This window comes from Marmota monax, unplaced genomic scaffold (genome assembly GCF_021218885.2).
Source record: "Marmota monax isolate L192 unplaced genomic scaffold, Marmota_monax_Labrador192_F-V1.1 WCK01_AAM20220418_F8-fsc00176, whole genome shotgun sequence".
Lineage (NCBI taxonomy): Eukaryota > Metazoa > Chordata > Mammalia > Rodentia > Sciuridae > Marmota > Marmota monax.
In genome coordinates, this window is record NW_026694774.1 from 219,379 (window position 1) to 244,035 (window position 24,657).

General features: G+C 30.9%; 1 protein-coding gene across 7 annotated transcripts in view; it reads right to left on the reverse strand.

Annotated features, from left to right (window-relative positions):
• The window catches only part of Rps6ka6 (ribosomal protein S6 kinase A6), a 98,219-nt gene that overhangs the window by 44,625 nt on the left and 28,937 nt on the right, over positions 1-24,657 (reverse strand). For 6 of the 7 annotated variants that reach the window (XM_046425387.2, XM_046425384.1, XM_046425389.2 and 3 more), the window contains 5 exons: positions 21,564-21,623; positions 11,022-11,138; positions 5,993-6,074; positions 5,293-5,373; positions 3,656-3,735 (listed from right to left, as the gene is read on the reverse strand). In XM_046425387.2, the coding sequence (XP_046281343.1) occupies positions 3,656-3,735; positions 5,293-5,373; positions 5,993-6,074; positions 11,022-11,138; positions 21,564-21,623 (420 nt within the window). Of the gene's footprint in view, positions 1-3,655; positions 3,736-5,292; positions 5,374-5,992; positions 6,075-11,021; positions 11,139-21,563; positions 21,624-23,842; positions 24,649-24,657 lie in introns of those variants that run through there. The other variant, XM_046425388.2, reaches the window with a different exon arrangement.

Here is a 24,657-nt window from a genome sequence, read left to right on the forward strand (position 1 = left end):
AGACCAAATGCCACTATTAACAAACTTGACCTAGCTGACATTTATAGAACATTCTACCACCCAATAACAGAACAAATATTCTTCTCAAAGGCACATAGAATATTTACTGAGACACTGTATTTTGAAGCATACAGTTTATTCTGAAGCGTAAAGCAACTATAAATTTAAGAGAATTCAAGTCATAAAAAATGTTTTATGACTATGGTGACATTAAATTAGAAATCAATATTAGCAAGATATTTAGAAAAGGAACAAATATTTGTAAAATAAATAATGTTTCTAAAAACCCAATAATTTAAGGAAATAAAGGAAAATTAAAAGTATATTGAAAAATGAGCAGGGGACTGCCACATACAAAATTGTGAGAATGACATTAAAGCAGTAATTAGAAGTAAATTTGTACCAATACCCACAATAGAAAAGATGAAAGTCTTTGAATGAATAGCTTAATATTCCATCTTAAAAAATAGAAAAAAGAAAAGCTAATGAAACACAAAGTAAGCAGTAATAAAGGCTAAAGCAGAAAAAAATGAAATGGGGAATGGAAATACAATAGAGGAAAAAATAAATAAAACCAAAATCTGGTTCTTTTACGAGAAAAATTAAATTGATAATCTCCTGACTGGACAAAAAAAGAGAAGACATTTATCAACATTAAGAATAAGAGCAGTGATACCATCAACAACTCCATAGTTAGAAAATAAAAATTATAAGGGAATATTATGAGCAACTTTGTGCCTATAAATTTGGTAACACTGACAGATAATTCCTGGAAGACACAGGCTAGCAAAGCTCACTAAAAAACAAAGAATACCTTAAGTCTACATGTAAATTGAATTTTTTGTTAAACATCATTGTAAACAAAACCCCCAGGCTCTGATGGCTTCACTGGTGAATTGCATCAATCATATAAGAACCATTATCACTGAATCTACATAAACTCTTCATAAACTCTTGAACAGGAAAAGAACAGGAAAAAAATCCTACCCAACTTATCTTATGAGGAAAGAATTACTGTGCTACCATAAATAGAAAATAATATAAGAATATTACAGTCAAATATCCATCATGAAAATATATGCAAAAGTTCTTAAACTTTTAGCAAATAGTATCCAACAATATCAAAAAGTATACTGCATCATCATGAAATGGGGCTCATATACAAATGCAAGTTTGGTTCAACATCTGAAAATCAATTACTGTAATTCACCACATCAAAAGACTAAAGATGAAAAAACAAAATCAACTCAATAAAATGGAAAAAGTATTTCACAAAACATAATATCCATTAAAAAACTCTTTACAAAGCAGTAGAAAAAGAAAAACATCTAAAAATACCAATGTTTAACTTAATGGTTTATGGTGAAATTCTGCTTCCCCCTAAGATCAGAACCAAGGCAAGAATGTTTGCTCCCACCAGTCCTATTAGACTGGAGGTTAAAGGCAATGTAGCAAAGACAAAAGAAATAAACAATGTTCATAATCGAGAAGAAGAAGTAAAACTACTTGGTCACAGAAAAGAAATACAATGTCCTTGAAATCTATTTTTTTAAAAAAAGTTCTAGAAGTAACAATTATGTTGAGCTACATAAAGGTATACAAATTAAACATAAGAGGAATAAGTATTTCCATCCAATTTAAAATTAAGAAGTCTGTTTTATTGATTTTTTATTGATAAAATTTATTGACTTCTTAGCATTAAAATAGGAACCACTTAGAGATAAATTTGACAAAAGATGTGTAAGCCCTATATACCGAAAAAAGACATAACCGAGAGAAAATAAATAACTGGTAAATAAATGGAGAGAGAAATCATGTTTATGGATTGGAAGACTAAATATTGTTAAAATGTCAATTAAATGCAAAGTGACCTATAGATTCAATGTAATCCCAATCAAATCCTATCAGGTTTCTTTTAGAAAGAGAAAAGTTAATCTCAAAATTAATATGAAAATTCAAATGAACCGGAAGAGCCAAAACAACTTTTCAAAAGAAAAACAAAGCTCAAGAATTATACTACCTTACTTCAAGATACATTATAAAGGTACAGTAGTTAAGACACTGTGGGATTGTCATAAAGAGATGAATTAACAGAAGAGAGAATCCAGAAATAGTCCTTCATATATATGATCCTTTGGTTTTCAAATAAAATAAAAAACAATTCAATGAAAAAAGGACAGTATTTTCCAATGATGAAGCTAGAAAAACTGGATATTCATATAAAAGACTTCAATACATACCTAAAACCATATATTAAAATGAGATTAAAATAGATGAGAAATCTAAATGTAAAACCTGAACTACAAAACCTCTATAATATATAGGAGAAAATCTTTACCTGAAATGAGGCAAATATTCCTTAAACAGGATATTATAAACACAATTTATTAATGCAAAAACTATAGTAAGACTTCATAAGAATTGCTAAGAACTTCTGTTTGTCAAGCGGTACCATTAAGATATTGAAAAGACAAACTATGAACTAGAAGAAAATCTGCAACAAACATATATGATCAAGGAATGTCATCTGAATATATAAGTAAATTTTAAAACACAGTAAGAAAAGAAACCAATTAAAATGGGGAAAAGGGTTAAACACATTTTATCAAAGAAGACTGACAGAAAATAGGTACAGGAAAAGATGCTCACATCATTTGCCATTAAGTGTGATGAAATTTATAACTACAATGAGGTACAGATTTATCAGATTTCCCAACTTATAAAAGACTGACCATACCAACATTACTAATGATATGAAGCAACTAAAACTCTTATATGCTGCTGGTGGGAATGTAAGTATATAACCACTTTGGAAAACAGTTTGTCAGTGTCTTTAAAAGCTATAATATCCACCTCGCATATGACACAGCCATTATATTCCTAGGCATTTACTCAGGAGAAATGAAACGTATGTCCATACAATCACTTGTGCATGAATGTTTACAGCAGCTTTATTGGTAATATCCCAAAACTGCAACAACTCAAACATCCATCAACAGGTGAAGAGATGAACAAATCATGGCGTATCCATAAAATGGGCAATGTTACTCAGTAATAAAAATGAACTGTTGATACATACAACAATGAAGGATGAATCAAAATAATTATGATAATTTAAGCAAGACTAAAATTAATATATATTGCATAATTCAATTTACATAACCTCCTAGAAGATACAAACCACATAATGACAAGAAGCAGATTCAGTAGGTTAGGGTAGGAATAAGGCATTACAAAGGCACTTTTGGAGATGATGGATATGCTACTTATTTTGATTTTAATTATAGTGTCAAAATTTATCAAATTGTATATTTAATGTGTACAGTTAATTGTATGTCAATTATACTTCAATAAAGCTATATTAATGAACACATTAAAAACTAACCTGAAAGGCATTTAGGTATCTTGAGGAGCCAAAGTTCTAGGCTTGATCCTATCTACTTCCATCAGTTACTCATATGATTTTTGTGTTTAAAAGTATAATGAGTAATAGACTAAGATGATTTAAATGACATGCAGACAGAAAATGCCATTGACTATCACATCACTAAATGTTATGTAATGAAACAATAATTACCAATTGAATTTCTATAGGAAAATATGAGTTTTCTTAATTTTTGTTTCTATAAAACAGTAAAAATTTATACATACTCACCTCTTTGGATAATCTTGTAAAGACATCTCCTCCCCTGAGAAAATCCAATATTAAATACAGCTTCCCTTCAGTCTGAAAAGCTAATTATAAATCATAATGTAGTAACAGTATAATCTAAAAGGCTTAAAAGCTTAATATACTTTTAAGTTAATATGTCTGTTTAGAATCTTATCCCTAAACACTATAAAGCAATTAAATATTTACTCACATGATCCATTGTTGGATAACATTTCAAAATTAAATGCATTGCTTAATCCAGTGTTAAAATAGCTATGAATTCCTTTTCAGAACATAATCAACTTTGCCTGTGGCTTTACGCCTTTACACAGAAACTTCTATCACCACTGTTTCCCTGATTTTTTGTAGTATGTTTTTCTACCAGTCTGAACTTTGCCCCCCAGCCATCTTTTGAAAATCAATTAATTCCATAAAGCTCAACAAAAATGATACCTCCTTCATTAATCCTTCCATGATTTCTCCCTTTTCTTACTTTTCTATAGCATCCTTAATCCCATCCACATGAAAATTATTTGCTATTACTCTTGATATCTCATCATACTTTATGTATGCCTCTTTTATGATACTTATTTCATTTTGATTTATAATTTTTTTTTCATTTGCATGTCTATCTTCTCTATAGAGTATAAATTTCTTGAGGTTCAAGACTTTAATTCCATAATCACTGCATTTAGTACCGTGTTTTGCATAAATAGATGCTTAATGATTAATGACATACTGGAGATTAAAAGTCCTCAGATAATACTACTTATATTCTATAGGATAACAAAGAGTGAAGGAATAATGGATGCACATTTTTTTGTAGGTTTCTTAAAATACAACTGGGTAGGGCTGGGGCTGTAGCTCAGTGGTGAAGCACTTGCCTAGCATGCGTGAGGCACTGGGTTCGATCCTCAGCACCACAAAAAATAAATAAATACAGATACTGTGTGTTCATCTACAACTAAATATAAAATATTTACCAGTAAATATTTTAATGTAATAGTTGTCGAAATTACTCTAAGTATAAAAAATAGCTGCTCCTAATTTTTTAAATGTAGAAAAATGACAGTGACACAGTAAACTGTATCAGTAGTTTAATTTTATCTTTTAGTTCCCCCGAGAACCATAATCTCATCCATAACTTAACCCTGGAGCCATGATTCAAATTCAGAAATACCTGACTCCAAAGCTCCTATTTTTTTCTATGATACTCAGTATTTTAAATGATAATTTGTTACTTCTATGTATAAAAAATAGTTCAAATAGACTAATGTAACTACATGGTCCTCTTGAACAAAACCAGGAAATAATTAATATTGTTATTATGAACAAATACCCAAATATTTTACATAAATTATCACAGTAGCATATTGCCTGAGATCACTGGAGGTGCAGACTAGTATAGGAATATTTCTAGACAAGTAAGTAGAAGACAATATCTTGTTACTTTGGACAAATTAACGAACATAGACAATAAAACAAATAAAACTAAAAGTTAGATGTTTATACTCATTTCAGATAAATACATTTTACATAGTTGAATACATTAATATGCTTGAAGTATTTGTTTCTTATTATTTTACTGTGTAAAAGGGAATCTTCATTTTCTAATTCTCTAAATAATAAGGATTACATACCATAGTGCAGTTTGACAATAAATGGATGATTTACTTCCACCAGTATATCCCTCTCCATCTTTGTCCGAACTCGGTCTCGAACTAAAAATTACAGGAGTAAACTATATTAAACTTGTTGATAATTTCAGTAATGATCTAATCAATGATTTACCAAACAAGAATATAAAAAATATATAACTTCATAGGTGCCTAAATTTACAGTATATATATTCCTAGATAATAATGACCATATTCTCAGAACATCAACACATTCAATATATATCTAGAGATAGGATACAGTGGCATAAATCAATATTTGCCTACTATGTATTTCTTGTGTATAAGCCTTTAATTGTGCAAATGAGTATATCATTTAAAACTGAGCTTATTGCTATTTCTATCACAGCCTAAAAGATAGTATAAAGTTTATGTGGGTGATTGTGCTTTCTTAATATGTAACACTAACACAGATATTACAGGAAAAAAACCCCAAAAATCAATGAAAGAAAAGAGTATATCTTGATAAAATTAAATTAAATATGTCACATTTCTAAGCATGAAATATTTACCCAGATATACTATCTTTAATCACTTACTTGCTGGTTAGAAAACTTAACAATTATTAATGTTAAGAAGAAACTACATCTACTCACATTATACATGCAATATATAGCATATTTTTTAAACAAACTGTGTTTTAATAAATTTTCTAATTTTCTACCTTTTAAAGAAGCTTTTTTTAACACCTTCATTGCATAGAGCTGCCCAGCATCAGGTCCAGTCTTCTTTCTAACCAGAAACACCTAATAAGAGAATTTTTTAAAAAGTGAAATTCAAGTCATTGTTCGTGTGTGTGTGTGTGTGTGTGTGTATTCTTTTTAATGTTGATGGACAAGTACTATCACTTAGACAAGAGCAAGAAGTTCTGGTATGCTATTGCAGTCAAGTAACTACAGATTTAAAAAAATAGGCTATATGTTTCAAAAAGCTAGAAAAATGAAGACATACTTGGCTACCCATAAACTCACTAGCACCTCTTTATTCTTGAATTTTCTCTAATGTTATAAAGATAGACCTTTCCCATAAGTATACTGTAATTTATATTTTTAGTTAATATACTCTCTCAATCTGCGTCACTGAGTAAAATCACACTATGCATAATACCACTTTAGAAATGAAAATTTTAAAAGGAGATGACACGGTAATATACTTTGAGAAGTTTGTGATGTAAGAAATTAAAAAAAAAAATGAATGACTAATTTGAGGTGGAAACCTCCTTCTAAGACCCAAGTCCATTTCCATGTCCTTAATAAAGCACAAACAAATCTTATTACTGTGAATTTAATACCTCCATTTCTATTCCCTTATTGGTCTATTTTAGAAGTTACCAGGCATTTTATTTTGTAGAAAGAAATCAGAGGCAATGCTTATCTTCTGTCTGCCACATGAAAGAATCAAGGTGACACATTATCTCAATAAACAAGTAAATGTTAACTCTTTAATATTACTAGCAAACTTAATTTATATATATATATATATATATATATATATATATATATATTCAAATTCAGAATATGATTCATTAAAAGCTAGATTTTGACAAGGCTTCAGTTATGAAGAGAAATACCAAAAGATTATAATTTTATAAGATGTATTATAAAATATTTATTTCCTTTTTAATTAAAAAGTAATTACTGTTCTCCATCTCAACTTGCTACACAAATCCTAATAAGTTCTAATCAAGTGTTGTTGCTTTAATTTAAAATACAACTACATAACACAAACTTATTCACCTAAAATTGCAGATGGGAGAGCTGTTACAATTATTTAATTTTCATGTTTTCTCTTCCCAAAGTATAACTCAAAACCCTTAATTCCATATCATCTATGTGATAATTATATTTCAGCAAAATGGGTAGGAACCTTAATTCAAAATCTATGACATGGCATCGACACCATTTAATAGTAATCAGTTTTCAAGTATAAATGGTAATATATTAAAAATTGGCTACTTCAGCTTACAGCTCAAAAAATTGCACAAGTGTTCTGCTTTAAGACATCTATTGTATTTCAGGATGCAGTTAAACGGTTTTATGTGTACTTCCCATTTCATCATAGAATATTAAAAATTAAGAGTATTTGAAGGTTGAGTTTTCATAAAATTTTAATAAACTGTTTTAATAAATTGTTAATCTCTCATCATGGACATCCTTAAGAGTGGGGCAGTAAGGAATACAATGATTACTGGTACTATTTGGACTCCCTACATTTATTGTGCCAATGTGCCAGCAGTTGTACAATTAATATCTTAGAATTACTATAAAATTGCTTTGACCTGTGCATTCCCTGAAAGGGTCTTGGGGATGTCCAGCTATATGCAAACCATACATGAGAAATACTGTTCAAGAACACAGTCCTTAGTGGAATTGCAAAGAACAGAGTATACAGGGTGAGAAGAGGGAATAAGAACAGAATAGTGTAGGCTTTCACAAATACACTGTCATACACAGCAACCATTTTTTTCCTAGCTCTTCTAACCTTCCTTAGAATCCCAATATGTCACATAATAAAAGTCATCATTCACAAACTAAGTAACCATTTGTTCATTTCCTGATCTGCCTTTTTTCAGCACAAGACATCATATCTCTCTGTCCTTTTTCCACAAACAGAGGTATTTCTGTGGCTCCCAACTATTGTATCTAAAACCAAATCTATCCAAACAGGAGAGAATCCTTTCCAGTTACACTAAAATAATAATAGGAAATTGCCCAGAAAGGAAATGAGTAATTCCAATATATTTTCTGTCAATCACATGGAATTTTATATTTTCCATTAAGAAGTAAGCAATTAGCATTGATTCAGGTGAACTGGAAAGTCACACATATTTAAATGCTGATTACAGAGAAAAGATCAACTGTAGGATATTTTAAAATATAAGAATATATTTTTTAAATAATTACTTGACAGTTATTCAGTTATTTAATAGCACAAGAATACAATTTTTTTAAATTCACTTTAAGTCTTACAATTAAAGGCTTTATTATCACAAAAGTAAAAACATTCTTTTTTATAATTCATGTATGATTTATATAAATATGATTTGGTATATGATGTATACATAAGTCCAATCTCATAATTTCAAACATGTTTTATGTCTGAATTTGTATATAATAATTTAAGTTGTTAGATATTCTACATTTTAAACCGTGCTATTGATCATTAATAGCATAATACTATATATGCTTAGTAAGGAATTTTGTAACTTTCGTGATGATAAAGCTTGTTTTTTAAAGAATAAATTTAATTGACTTTATTAGGATTCCCTCCAATTAAGTACACTATGAAGACATTCAATATCTTAAGAATTTACATGAACTAAAAATCCCATTTATTAACTTTTCAGTGCAAACTTTACAAAAAAATTAAATAAAACTATGCAGTCTCAAAGTTTCTTGGAATTGTTCCTACCCTTATCTGATTCACAACCTTTTCCAAATTCCTGAGTAGGTTTGACATATAACAAGTCATACCCACACAATGTCTACACAAATGATATATAACACTGATAAGAAAGTATATTCACATCTTAGGAAGGAAAAAAATAATAATATTTCTTTGGTTTGGTTAACGAACTGCATAAACATCACTATTCCATATTTTAGTGTTAGGAATTTTAAAAAAATTAGCATTGTCCTTGTTGAACCAAAGTTCTTACACAAATCTGAGTGTTCTATGAAATTAGGACTACACTGACAACTCACCATCATGTTGCTATATTGATTGTGAAGATATGACTGAAAAAAAGTTCAATAAGTTATACTATCATCTTTATGAAGATCCATGAGAGAAATTTTTCTAGTCTTTTTAATCTGTTTCTACCTGAAAGATACTATCAATAACCACACATTAGAATATATCAGCTTCCCTATATTGGCTGCCAGAAAACTGAAGTCTTCATTTTTGGCCCATTTTTAGAAGTCTTATAGGACCTTAAATCAAATATTTGTGAAAAACAAGATGAATTCTTGGCTTCATCTAATCTTTCCTGCTCTGATATTTCTGCTTTCATCTACTTTGCCACTTATTTTTAATTACATTTTATTTAATATTCATCTATTAATGCATTAAATCCTTTCAATAAGGCTGGGACTAAATAAATGCATATATGAATAAATATATCAAATAACAAAACAATTAATTTTAATGGTTTGAATGTTTGCCTGGTGAGATTTTTAAGTCAAATACTTATACATTTGGTATATAAAAGAAATTCATCTCTGTTCTTCTGAAATTAAAATCATAAAATAGCTAAAAATTAAAAAAATAGAGAAAGAAATACTCTCAGAATCATTCAAATAAAGGTATTTAGAATGCACATGCCTACTCTACAGGCCAATTTGAAAACCACCTATCTACCACCACTAATAGCCCTTTTTAGTTTTTCTCTCCCTGGAACCCTGCCTTATCTGCTGTCTTCAGATATCTCTTTTTACCAATTTACTTCCAAGCCATAATTCATCTCATTTTGTTCTTTGTGTGGCCTGAAAATGTTTCTATATATTTCACATATTATATTCTACAGTGCAGATACATTAAGTTACTTTAAGACAACTAATGTCTCCAATATATTCACCAATACTATTCATACAACTGTTGTGCACATACCAAGTACTCAATAAATGTCTTTCTTTAAAAATGTTCCAGAGCACTATAACTAATCACTGCTCAGTTGCCTTCCTTTTTCCCTTTGAAACTACCTCAACTAGTAAGAAATTAGTTTCTACTTAACTTTCCTCCTCCTTAAATTATTGTTGTTGCTGTTTTACTAAAGGCTGTTACTTGTTGCACATATGCGATAATCATGTCTCAGATGTTATATGTACAAAGGTCAGGAACCAGACCCACATACTATTTTTTCCAAGAAAACATGGTATCAAACACTTAATAAACAATCCTAATAATAAGTGTATGAGTAATTTTTTCAAATTTTTGCTTTCTTAAATTTTCAATTCTTTAAAGGCAGGAATTTCACATAATACCTATCAGCCAGTACCTACCCTTGTTCTACTATATACATCCATGATCTACTTCACTTTAACATATGATAGATAAACCTACAAATTCAAACATCAACTAAAATATAAATTCTAACTTCAAGGATAGACCTAATGTACATGTAATCATCATGACACAGCAAGTTGTGTTTGTAACATCATAAACAGGGAGACAAGGAATACTATTATCCATAAAAATCTAACTACCTTGATTTAGGCACTTAAAAAAGTGCATGCTGCATTTTTTCATAAAGAAATCAGTAATCCCAGGGATTCGAAAATCCTGACTATTACACAGAAGTATAAGAAAATAGAAATAAAAGAACAACAGAAATAAAATTAATAAAACTGGAGTTACCTATGTGTTTTTCCATTTTTATTGGTTCTTTTTAATTATATATACCATCAGGATTAATTTTGACATGGTTTATAAAGGCAGGTGTGCATATTTTGAGAAGTTTAGAAACATTTATCAAATTTATATTCATGTATATACTTTTTACTAAATGTTTACAAGAAAAACAAATGTAGAAGGCTGGGGCTGTAGCTCAGTGGCAGAGCATTTGCCTACCATGTGTGAGGCAATGGGTTTGATCCTCAGCATTGCATAAAAATACACAAATAAAATAAAGGCATTCTCTCTGTTTACAACTATCAAAACATTAAAAAACAGAAATGTAGAAAATTATTAATTACCTTTCCAAATGATCCCTGACCAAGAACCTTGAGCAACTCAAATTGTGCAGGATCTGCTTTCTCATAACCTTCCTTAACATGATGAATGATAGGGATTTCTTTAACAACACCTTCATCCTGTAAAATATAAATTCAAATAATACTCAAATATAGTTCTAACATCTTGTGATTATCTTTTTAGGAAAGAAATCATATAATTTCCACCTCTCTAGATCTATCACATAGTTTTACAGGCTACTGATATGCCCATTTAACTGTTTTCTAACTTAACAAACAGATAAACCACAACCATCTTCCCTACCATATATTTTCCTGTAAATGGAAGCAAAATATAAAAATAAAATAAAATCTCTGCTTCAGTTTCCAAACAGAAAACAATAAATGAAAGTATTAACAACTAACCTTCTTAACACCCTCACTGTAGTGTGACTTATGAGGCAGAGGAATTTTTACATAAAAATCTTGTAAATTGTGAAGCATGGAAAAAAATATAAACTTCAAGAGTTACTTTCAATACTGTTTTACTATACCCATTTTAATATTTTTAATACCTTTATTTATTTAATTAATTTATCTTTATGTAGTGCTGAGGATCGAACTCAGGGCCTTGCACATGGTAAGCAAGCACTACACCGCTGAGCCACAACTCCAGCCCCCTGCCATTGGAATATTTAAGTGTACAATTAGACACATCAATGCAAAAGAAACTGGCATAAACAAAAGAAAATTTTGAGAACCCAAACAAATGTTTCCAGGCTATGGCCCTAGTATTATTAAATATTTGAATATAAATTACATGCCAGATTTTCTACCATCTGGACCAGGCAGAAAGGAAGCCACTCAGGAATATTTGAACCCTATGATACAGGGCTCCACTCAGCTGTGATGACTACACTCAAGTGAGTTTTGATTCTAATCCCTAAAGAACACATAGTTTCTAGGGGAAAAAAAACTCAGCTACTTTACTTATCACAAAATAACACATCTGGAAAGATGTGGAAGGGATCTTATCCAATCCTTTTGCACAGAGTTTTTCACATGAACGGTTAATCACAATGTCTAGAAGTTTGGAAAGTTTTCCATTATACCATATTAATTCTGGTTTGGATGGTAAGAATGGTCTTGATCAATTTACCCTTAAATTGACTGACCAATTAATGATGGCCGTGGCCAAAGTCAACAAGGGTATGGTCCCAAATTAGACAGGCTTCATGGCAGCTTAAATAACTGTCATGTTACATAAGAGATGTGCATAAACAGAGAAATTTTAGTTTTAGGTATTAGGAACCATTAATAAATGAGTCAGAAAAAAAATATTAATTGACTCACAAAGTATGTCAATGGATGTTTCTTATACATCAAAGTAACATTTAACCAGATAGTTTTAAGTATTCAGTGATTTATAAATATTTTTCTAAAAATAAGGGCTGAGGATGTGGCTCAATGATAGAGCATTTGCCTAAGCATGAGGCCATGGGTTCAATTTCTAGTGTTCACCAAAAGATACATAAATCTACTGTGTCTGCTTTACCATTTGAACAGGTCCTTTCTTTTTATAGTGGAGAATTTTTTTTAAAATGTAAAAGTACATGCTCTGCAGCTGACATTTTGGGAATGTATTGAATTATGGTGTATTTGTATGGATCTTTACAATATATACACACCCCAAACAACAATAGATTACATGTTTTATTAATATTATGGATGGTTTCACTACATATTATGCCTATATTAGTGGTCTTCAAAGTATGAAAGTTTCTGAAAGTTTCCTCCTGTGGGAAGAACATTAGAAGAGACAACAGACTTTCTTTTGCTCAGCTCTGCCATGCACAAACTAAGCACCTTTGACCACATCACAAACTGTACTCTACTTCAGTATTTTCAGATGACAAAGAGATCTTGTTAGATGGGTGTCTAGGCCTGGCTTCCATATTGAACACAATATACTATTTTCATGATTAAGAAGGCACTTCAAATACTTTGCATGTTTAAGATCATTATAATAAGCATGGATCATGATAACATTAGGTTTTTTAAGAAGTGCTCTAAGTGTGGAAACAACTATATGCTAATTAGGTTCACCAAACCTAAACAAGTCTTCCAAATAAAAAATGTTTATTCAACATCCCTTCCTCCCTTTATTAAAATCCACACATGCCCATCCTTTAAAACTGCAATATGTCTTTTGATTTTCAACAGAAGTACCCTAAAAGCTCCAAACAGTAAAATGCTAGTAGATAAGAAATAACACTATTCCTAGCAGGCAGCTATCGTATAATAATGTTATAATGGGTTCTATATCTTGTCTTTCTTTCCCACTGGACTGTTAGTTTCTTCAATGCAGTTATTATCACATTCATCTCTGTACTCCTAACATTTAGTATAATACTTGTTTGATCTTATGGGAGCAGAAAGCTAAACATTTTTATAAGAACAGAGGGAAGAAAAACATACTTTTAAAAAGAAAAACAGCTCTTACCAAACATATGAAAAAAGGTAATTCTGTTCAGTAACAGAGTAATTTGTTTCACTATATTAAGCATTTCATTATACATATTGAAATATTTTGTATACTTAAATGCATACAATAAAACAAATTGTTTTAAAAGGTAAAATTAACCAATAAGAAAAATCAAAATTATTTTAAACAGTTAAAAAATTATTGGTAGATATTGTACAGAACAGTGGGTTTCATTGTAGTATATTCATATGTGCATATAACATAATTTGATCAATTTCAATCCCTAGTATTTCCCCTTGTCCTTCCCTCTTCCAGGCCCCTGACCCCTTCCTCTATCCTAATGGTCTCCTTCTATTTTCATGAAATCTTTTTTCCCCTTTTTCCCCCTCTAACTTCCACATATGAGGAAAAAAAATATATAGTGCTATCTTTCCCAGTATGGCTTAAATGGATAAAACTGGAGATCCTTAAGCTAAATACTTTCTAAAAAGCAGAAAAAAAATATATCCAGAATTTATTTTTACTATACAAAGGAAACAGGAATTTCATTCTGGGTAATGGAACTCTGTGAATTTTGAATATCATTAACCTTCTGTTAAGCAATATTTATAAATTTAATAAAATGAGCATTTTCCCCTTAGAATGTGGATGATGTTAACAAACTTTTCCCATTATTCATAATTAGTACATTTATTACACTGTACTGTATTCAACACAAATGAAAGGCATAATAACCCATAACCTGTATTTTTAAATGCTGATATTAATTTAATACTTACCATTTGCCTTTTTAATAAATACATTTGTTCATAGGAAACTGAAAACTACACATTATATCACTAAATTATGGCAGGTTTGCCTTTAAGTAGATAGTACTTTATATTATAGTTTGTCTTTAAGCAGATAGTAGTATATAATGACCTATGTACACATAAGGATCAGCTACAGAAGAAAAATGCAATTGATACACTTGTTTGGATCACAGTTTGAGAGATTATGGTTCAGGAAAACTAGGGTAGGTAAGGCACGTCTACTTTTAAATCTCACCAGATTATTTTGATACTTGGCTAGATTTTAGGTGCTTCCAATGGGTAGCTAAAGATATATATATATATAGATATATATAGATATATATATATATATATATATATTTGCATATATATAACTTTATACTGAAGAAAGACACAAAATACATATACAGATATATTTAATGTATGCACATACGTATATGTAAGTGTTTATAGCTACTTATTACAGAGCTGTTTTTATCATTTGTATTCCACTTTTTTTTTACTGTCAAAGTAACTGATGCCCTCCTCTGTCACCATTTCCAACATTGTTTTTTCTTATTTCCTCAGTTTCCAGCCACATTCCTAACTATTGCTGAACATGTTGCAGCATGCCCAAGTTCATTGTTTACTATTATAATTTTGTTTTATTGTCTCTGAAACTCCCCCTTCGCTCTCTACCTCTCTACCTTTCTTCAGGTTCTATTCCAAAAGCTTAAGAGTAGCAACAATCTAGCTTTATATAAGGTAGTAGTTTACTTCTGAGTCTTCTGTTTTTCCCTAAGGGTAAATAATGCTCAAGAAAGTTCTTTATCTTTGTATAATAAATTTGTGGTATATCATCTTATATCCCCATGTATATACTCTTTTAAATTATACTCAAATAATTGACAACATTCATTAAGCAATATTCTTTATCAGACACTGCTACACACTGGGGATACAGAGGTAAAATGCTTAGAGACAGAGGAGTCTGTCAGAACCATATCCTTAAAGAAATAAAAACCCACAAGCATGTTATGGGCTGAATCAGGTCCCCTCAAAATTGACATGTTAAAGTCCTAACACCTAGTACCTTAGACTACGACCATATTTAGGGGCCTTTAAAGAGGTAATTCAGGCAATATGATGTCATAAAGGGTGGTGCTTAAACTAATAAGACTGATATCCTTCTAAGAAGAAGAAATTAAGACACATCCACACTGAAGAAAGATCATATAAAGGCACACAGTGAAAGGACAAGTTAAAGAAAATCCAACCCTGCCAGCATCTTGATCTCAGACTTAATAGACTCCAGAATTGTGACAAAATACATTTTCGTTGATTAAGCCATTTAGTCTATAGTACTTTGTAAGGGTAACCCTAGCAAACTCATAAATGCTATCTAATCTTAGTGGATCTATGAAAATAAAGCTGCTACTAGGAAATGAAGATTCAGAAACTACCAAACAAGAGACTACTATTCTATTCACATTAAATGATAAATCTAAGGCAGGAATGACTATAAGTTGGGTTAGTTCTTCCAAGCTTGAAGTAATTGTTTAGGGAAAAAACATGCCATTTCCACCACAAGAGAAACAGAATGATCAAACCTCTAAAATTTTTGATCATTTTTTAAAATTCAGGTGGAGAACAATGCTGCAACACTGAAAAAACATAATGATAAAGTAAAAAATTAACTGCCAAATACACTACTGCTCTGTTTATTTGAAAACTGATTTCTTTAGGAAAAACAAATCACTTGTTAAAGAGAAAGAGAAAGAGCTGATAACAACCATTAATAATGTACTATACCTGAATCACAACAGTTTCACAGGATTATGGAATTAACCTCCAAAAAACAAGTCAAAAGAGAGGGGAGGAAGTGGGGGGAGAAAGAAACAGAGAGAGATTTTTAAAGTTTAAATGTTATTTTTTAAATAATAATAAAATATTTATCTGTAGAAAAAAATGCTTAATAAAGCAATAAATATATGTGTAGACTGTGACCTTTGGTAAAAAAAAAAAATTTAAAGATCATACTGAGATTCTAAGAAGCATTTAGTTATGGATTTGTTAAAGCATATGTGGAGACTCAGAAAAGCAGCTTGATGTATCCTTCTCATGCAGAAAAAAATTTAAGGGCCAGTGAAAACCAAGCCAAATGACAACATACTTTGAAAGAAGACTTAAGGTAATTACTATGTAAATGTCCAATGCCATTAGGTTGAAATAAATATATAAAAATAATACACATATTGGAAAGTAACTGCATAAAATGTAGCTTTGCAAACTTTTGTATTAAAGAATGGAAAGCAAAGAAGGGTGGCAAACTAATTTCTACTTGGGAAGGTTTATTTTTCTTATAAGTTCGTTAGTTTCTTCATCAATAAAATGGAAACAATATCTGCTCTATTTATTTCAAATCTGTTATATGAGGATCAACTGAGAACTTTGAACAGCTATTTAAAAACTAAAGCTACTGAACTTATTTATAATATTTATCTTTGTTTACTTCATTGGGCAGCATTAACTCTACCTTACAGTCACTGCCCAATCATTTTTATGTTAAACAAAATAAATACTCATCAGTGAATTTTGCATTTTGTAGTACAGGGTTCTAAATTTTAAAGAAAGAGAAATGAATAGAAAACAAATACAAGCATTGCAACAGAAAAAATATTGAAGAATGGCAAGGCTACAGTGCCCATCAGAATGGAAAGGCAAATACAAGAAGAAAAATCTATAATATAGGAAAAGGTTCAAGCCCATACTTGAAATACTACCTTCTTAATACCCCACACGAGTTTAACTAAGTAAAACCAACTTGTAGAAGATCATTTTAAATTTTTTAAAATGTATTTATTTCAGATAAATATAAGACTAGGATACACCCTGACATAACCACAAAAGCATGGAACACCACTGGCCCCATTTCATTCATCAGTACCTCCCCCAATTCCCACTCCCAGCTCATCTCCCTCTATTGCACTAATCTTTCTTAAAACCATTTACAGTTTACTTTTTTGTTGTTTATTTAATCAGTGTCTTGTGGATATACTCAATGCCAGGACCCACCATTCGACATCTATGTATACACATACAACAATTTGGTCAGACTCATTCCACTGTTCTTCTGTTTTCCCACCCCTTCTTTGTCTTCCTCAATCCTTTCATCTACTCTAATGATCTTCCCTCTATTTTGATGAAATTTCCTCTCCCTTTTTTCCCATTTCTTTTTTATTCCCCTCCATTATTTTGGATTAACTTCTGCATATCACAGAAAATATTCAACCTTTGACTTTGGGAGACTGGAGTATTTCCCTTAGCATGACAGCCTATAGATCCATCCATTTACTGGCAAATGCCGTAAGGGCATTCCTTTTTATGGCTGAGAATACTCCATTGTGATTGTGTGTGTGTGTGTGTGTGTGTGTGTCACATTTTCCTTGACAATTCATCTGTTGAAGAGTACTTCAGTTTGTTTCATAGCTTGGCTGTTGTGAATTGTGCTGCTATAAACACTGATGTGGAACATCACTGTAGTATCCTCATTTTAAGTTTTTTGGATATATAGCAAGGAGTGGGATAACTGGGTCATATGGTGGTTCCATTCCTAGTTTTTTGAAGAATTTTCATACTGCTGTATTTTTTTTAATCCTTATAAGGGGCATATATCAAGAATGGCTTTTCCAGGTACAATGGCATATGCCTGTAATCCCAATTACTCAGGAGGATTCCAAGTTCAAGGCCAGCCTTGAAAATACAGCAAGACTCAAAATAAATAATAAAAAGGGCTAGGGATCTAGCTCAGTCACAAAGAACCCCTGGATTCAATAGCACTGCCAAATAATACTAATAATTAATAGTAATAATAATAATAATAAATTTTTAAAATTAAAAAATAGGCCTTAAAATATTAGGAAATTAGTTATTTTACTATACATTTTCAGTTAAAGGTAACATTTGTATTTCTGGGTAGTAAACTATAAATAAATTAAGAGACTAAATATCTTGCTGACCTTGCACTAATGGAGTAAAAAAAAAGTAACCAAAAAAATAAATAACCATTAATTTAATCTTCCTTGGAAATCCTAAGATATTGATAGAATCAAAAATATGTCTATTATTTCAAGGCAAAAAAAAATTGGTACCAGGGATTTAACCCAGTGGCGCTTATCCACTGAGCCACATTCCCAACTCTTTTATAACTTATTTTGAGACAGGGTCTCGCTAACTTGCTTAGTGCCTTGCTAAGTTGCTGAGGCTGGCTTGAATTCGTGATCCTCTTGTCTCAGCCTCCCAAGACACTGGGATTACAGGCATGTGCCCAGATCCATAAAGCTTTAAATGTAAATATAAATGGATCATAAATTATCAAATGTAGGAGACAGATATACTTATTGTGAAAAAATATAAGAAATTAACTCATATCAGCCATCTTATATTAAAAGAGATGAATGGTAACATACTTTTTCTAAACTTGATATTGTTAGGAGACTAGGTGGTAAAATTTTATATCAGATATCTTTTATCTGTGACCTGTTACTTCTTTCCCAATGTGAAGGTTGTTTTGAAAAATAGAAAATGGCTCATGATAGAGATATATGGAAATTATAATTGGCATATATTTCAGCTTTGCTGATCATATGTTAAATATATATGGAGCCCAGGAAACATCTGATTTAATTTTACTTGTTTTAACTGAAAAAAAAATGACCAAATGACTATGAAAGTCTACAGTAACACAAGTTGAAATGGAGTAGATTAGTTGTCTAAATCAGTCAATCAGAAAACAGCATCAAGTCACACAGATAAAACAAAATTCAACTAGTGTATCTACTTATTTTTCAATGCTGGGGATTGAATCCAGGACCTCATGCATGCAATGCCCCTTCTCTATCACCAAGCTACATTACCAGTTCCTAATGTTCAAATCAAAGATCACTGTTTAAACAATGTGTAACACAGAGCAGTTTTTACAATCCTATACTATTTTACAACAAGAACAAAAAAAAGCCAACAAAAACAAACAGTTATGAGCATCACATTGGAATAAGCAATGACAACCAAAAAATCTTATAAATGAAAACAATTTTTAAAGGGATAAATTTATTCTGAGTCTGGTGATGCACACCTATAATCCCGGTGGCTAGGGACTGAGATAGGAGGATCACCAGGTTCAAAGCCAGCCTCAGCAACTTAGCAAGACCCTGTCTCAAAAAATAAAAATAAAAAAGAGCTTGGATGGTGGAAGGAGACCCTCATCATTATAGAAAATACATGTATGAAGATGTGAAAAAAAAGAGCTTGGAATGTGGCTCAGTGGTTAAGTGTGCATGGGTTCTATTTCTGGTACCAAAAAAGAAAAAAAAAGGATAAATTTAAATGGTTAGTGTTTTTCACTCATATAGTTTTACTGATAAAAACTGTAACACAAAACCATCACACACCAAAAGTATTTCTTTTTAAGTCCAGCCATGAATTAATCAAATTTCTGAAAGTGTTTCTAATTCTATTCTCTAAAACTTTGAAATCTACCTTCTAGCTATTTAAATTTATGGCATGCAATAAATCATATTAGCATCTAACAATATATATTTTTACTATCTTTTCAATAAAATGTATACTTCTTAATTTTAAGAGAAAATTAGAAAAGTGAATATATGAGTCATGCTACATTAATGGTTATGAATTTATTTTGACTTCCCATATAAAGATATATACATGTATACATACACAAAGTGCATGCACAAGCACACATATGCACACATACACACACACACACACACACTTTTTATCCTCCTGTGGTGTAGCGCTAGTTGTTTCCTCATTAATTTATTAATGCTAAAATATAATAAGGCGCTCTTTTCTTTTTTAAATATTTTTAGTTGCAGACAGACAAAATACCTTTCTTTATTTAGTTTTTCTATGTGGTACTGGGGATCAAACCCAGTGCCTCATGTGTGCTAGGCAAGCACTCCACTGCTGAGCCACAACTCTAGCCCCTAAATTAGTCTTTTCTAGTGCTTTTTGTAGCTTTTTAAACTCCTTTTATAAAGTAGCAACATAAATATTTCTATGCCTCATAGCCCATATGATCTGTATATAAATATTTAGATGATTTTGCTAAGAGTTAATATTTGATTATACTAAAAATTAAAATGTTATTAAGTAAAATGCAAAAGCTAAAATGACAACATTATACTGCTTGTCAATTGAAAGTGTTTCATGATCAGAGTTTACAGAGATAGTTACATATAATATTTCAAAGGAGAGTGTTGAACAAACCCAACTGCTGGCTTCTATGTTAGATAAATTAACTTAAAGACACATTTTACAAGGGAAAAAGAAATAAAAGTTAATTTTATACACAACTAAATGAGAAAACAGTGGTATTCCCCTTACTTCTTGGGGTGTACACAACATATAGCTAAACTAAGAGGAAGCACACTGTATCATACGTCTTGATTCTATTACTTACTAATTTTATCCTGTAGTATAAATCACAATCTCTCCAAATATCAATATACTAATCTATGCAATGAAAATATTACAAAATACTATTTTCAAGGCTCATTCCAACTTAAAAAATCTATAACTATGTGAAAATATCTACAGAAATGACAACCATAAAAATTACAGCATAAATGGAAATGCCTACATTAGTCAGAATTAATTAGCTAGTCTTTAAAATAGTTAGTAACTTCTGAAATAATTTAAATTTAATTCTCTCTGACATCCAGAAAATGAATTTTAAATTACTTCAGACTATTCTTAGAGTTCAATATTTCCAAATAAGAGCTCTTTTCTACCCTGATATTAAAGATAATCTTATTCAGTTTATTTCAGATGATTCTATATTTAGTAATACAGTTACTTATGTACTGTCAATTAAATCTTTCACCTATTACACTTAAAATGGGACCTTATGGCATGTAACTTTTTTTCAAAAAAGTTGTTTATTAAAAACATTTCAGTCACAAAAATTTCTGATGGAAAAAGCTGTCTTATACTTTAACTGCAGTTGATTATTAATAATTGCATTTACTTATTAAAAACTTACCTGAGGGCTGGGGTTGTGGTTCAGTGGTAGAGTGCTTGCCCAGCCTGTGTGAGGTGCTGGGTTCGATCCTCAGCACCACATAAAAATAATAAAATAAAAGTTTTGTGTCCAACTATAACTAAAATAAATATATTAAAAAACTTACCTGATTAACTATCATTAACTTATAGGACCCTTTTTTCCTTTCCCATTATTCTCTTTCTTTATATGCTAAAAATATTGCTTAAAAAATCAACATGATTACTTACAAGGCAAGAATCTGCTTCTCCCTCGTCCATTGGCTCATCAACCATTTTAAGACCATTTACCTGAAAAACATCATTCAAAAATTGATAGTCAGGAATATTAAACCAAGAGTAATAACTAAGAGATATATAACCCTAGGCATTTCCCTTCACAATCTACTAAGGCCCGCACTTACTGAAAAACAGGAGGACAAAGGACACATAGGAGGTACTTAGAAAAGAAAAACTACTAATATGGTTCCCAGATTGACCTTAAGAATCCTTGATTTTTCAGAGCTTTATGTTTCATTTCATATTGTTTAGGACTTTGCTAGGACATATGATCATACACTAAGTACATTAATCATGTATTTTCATTAAGATTGTCCTAAAGAAAATGTCTATGACATAAAAAAAGTGTCACAGAAGAAATCTAGCTTGGATATGTTCAAGAAAATTAGAATGGAAATAATTTTACATTATTAAACGGTTATAAATTCCACTCCATCATATGAGTTCTATTTAAACACATAAACTACTACACAGAAGAAAGAATATACTACAGAAAATAGACATAAATGGCCATGAAAAGAAATTATTTCAACATACACATCTCAGTATATAATTAAACATATTCTTCAATCACTAATTAAGGGAAAAGTAAATATAAACAACTTAGATAAAGGGTCTACAAACTACGATCCATAGGCCAAATCTGGCCTGCTGTCTGTTTCTGTATAAAATGTTCCTGGAGCACAGCCACACCCAATTGTTTCTAAACAGCAAAACTGAACAGTTGTGACTGAGATCCTATGCCTGCAAGGCCTAGGATTATTATTTGGCCATTTATGAAAAAAATCTGCCAATCACAGACATAAGATGTTTGAAACAGCAAAATGGTCTGGGGAAAAAAGGAATTTTATCATTGTCCACTTCAAAGAGTCCAATAAAAAGTAGAAAAAAATGAAGTAAATTAAACAGAGCTACTGGTGAGAGTCAAATGGAATAAGCCCACAACACCTATCTCTCCCCTGATTATACCTAAAACCCTAGGCATAAAACAAAAGGAAACTACCTAAGAACTCTACAAACTAAGCAATAGAATTGGAAAAAAAGATCAAAATTTGAAAAATAACTGATGAGTTCCCTGACTTTATTTTTCACCTTTATCCCCCTGAAATTGACCCAAGGACAGGCTAAGCCATGGATCTCTACTGTACATGAACAACATTTCCCAGAGAAAGACTACTTTGTAGACACAGAACCAGGGGGAAAAAATGCACTTCTGAGGTGTTGAACATAAGGAGAAGCTAAGAATTTCCCATGACAGTCTTCTTTTCAACTCCCATTCCTAATCTAAGGTAAACTCCATTAAAAAGAGAACCTGTCTCTCTGAGGAGAGGAAACAGGAAAAGAGGATTCTATAATAGGAAAGGCATGGAAGTAATCCCTGTTAGTTTTTTCACTATCTTCTTCACTTCATTCCAAGGGCAGAAAGACTAAGACTTTGAGACAAACTCATATTGCTTGCCAGAAGAACAGCATCAGGGCCTCTGAGAAACAAATAATTTGGAAGAAATAATGGGAAAAACAGAATGACAGAAAGATATCTCCTAATTATTTGTATGAATTAATACATGTGAGGTTCAACAACAAAATGCATGTGCAGCAAATAGAACCAAAGAATACAAAAAAAAAAAAAAAGATTTGAAAACTGACCTGCACTATAAGCCATTGCTCAAGTTTTAGACCAACAAGTGAATTAGGAAGTGCACTCAGTAGCAAATGCACAATAATACCCAAATGCTCTGAAAACTAACTTAACATTGTAACAATTATCCAAAGAGGGGAGGACAGAACTTAGGAGTATGAACCCAACAAGGTAATTTTCTTTATGAAAGAAACAAACACTAATGGATCAATTCCAAGATGCCTCTCATAGTCAAATATCTGTCAAGGATTTTAGAACAGCTGTATCAACTAAGATTTTTTTTTAATAAAACAAAACATATCTGAATGTAATGAAAAATACTTCTCAGCAGATACATAGAAAGTAAATAAGAATCAATGTAAGTAATTCCAGATCCCAAAATCATAATATATGAAACAAAAAAAAAAATACTGGATATAATCAATAAAAGAATGCAGATAGAAGTGGATACAGTAAAGTTGAAGATAGGTAAACAGAAACAATCCAATATGAACACAGTGAAAATGATCAAACAAGCTACTATGCAATCCAGAAATACCACACTGGGTATATACTCAAAGGAAATAAAAATAAAATGTCAAATAATACCCACCTGCACCTGTACTCCCTTGTTTACTGCAACACTATTTACAATACACAGGATGTTGAATCAACCTAAATGTTCATTAACAGGTGAATAGATAAAGAAAATGCAGTATTTATACACAATAGAATACTATTCAGCCATAACAATCATAAAATTCTGTCAACTGCAACAACACAGATGATGCTGAAGAACACTGCACAATCTCATTTATATACAGAATATAAATCTAAAAAGATAATCTCATAAAAATTCAAAGCAAAATAGTGGTTACCCAAGACTGAGGGAAATAGTGGGAAGGGGTTTGGGGATAGATCCGTTACAGGTACAATGTTATTGTCAGCAATGTGAATATAACATACATTTTTTTCATTCTCTGTCCCAAAATAATTAGAATTTGAAAGAACTCACCATAAGGTAATGATAAAAATTTAAGGTATTGGATACGCTCATTACTTAATTGATCACTAATCAAGATAGCACATGAATACATACATGCATAAAAAATAAATTAACAGAGCCTCAGACACATGGAACAATATTAAATGGTCTAGATCCATGTCATTAGTATCCCATTAAAAATAGAATCATACTAAAAAAATTACTTAAAGAAAGATGTTCCTATTCCTATGAAATGCTGAGAATAGGGAAATCTATAGAGATAGAAAACAGAGGTTGTTCAAGGCTGATACATGTGGAGATGAAGGTAATAAAAAAATAGTACAATGGTCCTTTTGGATGTGATGAAAAATTTGATGATTGCAAACATTTGTTAATATAATAAATATATCAGATTATATATTAAATGGGTGAATTATATGATA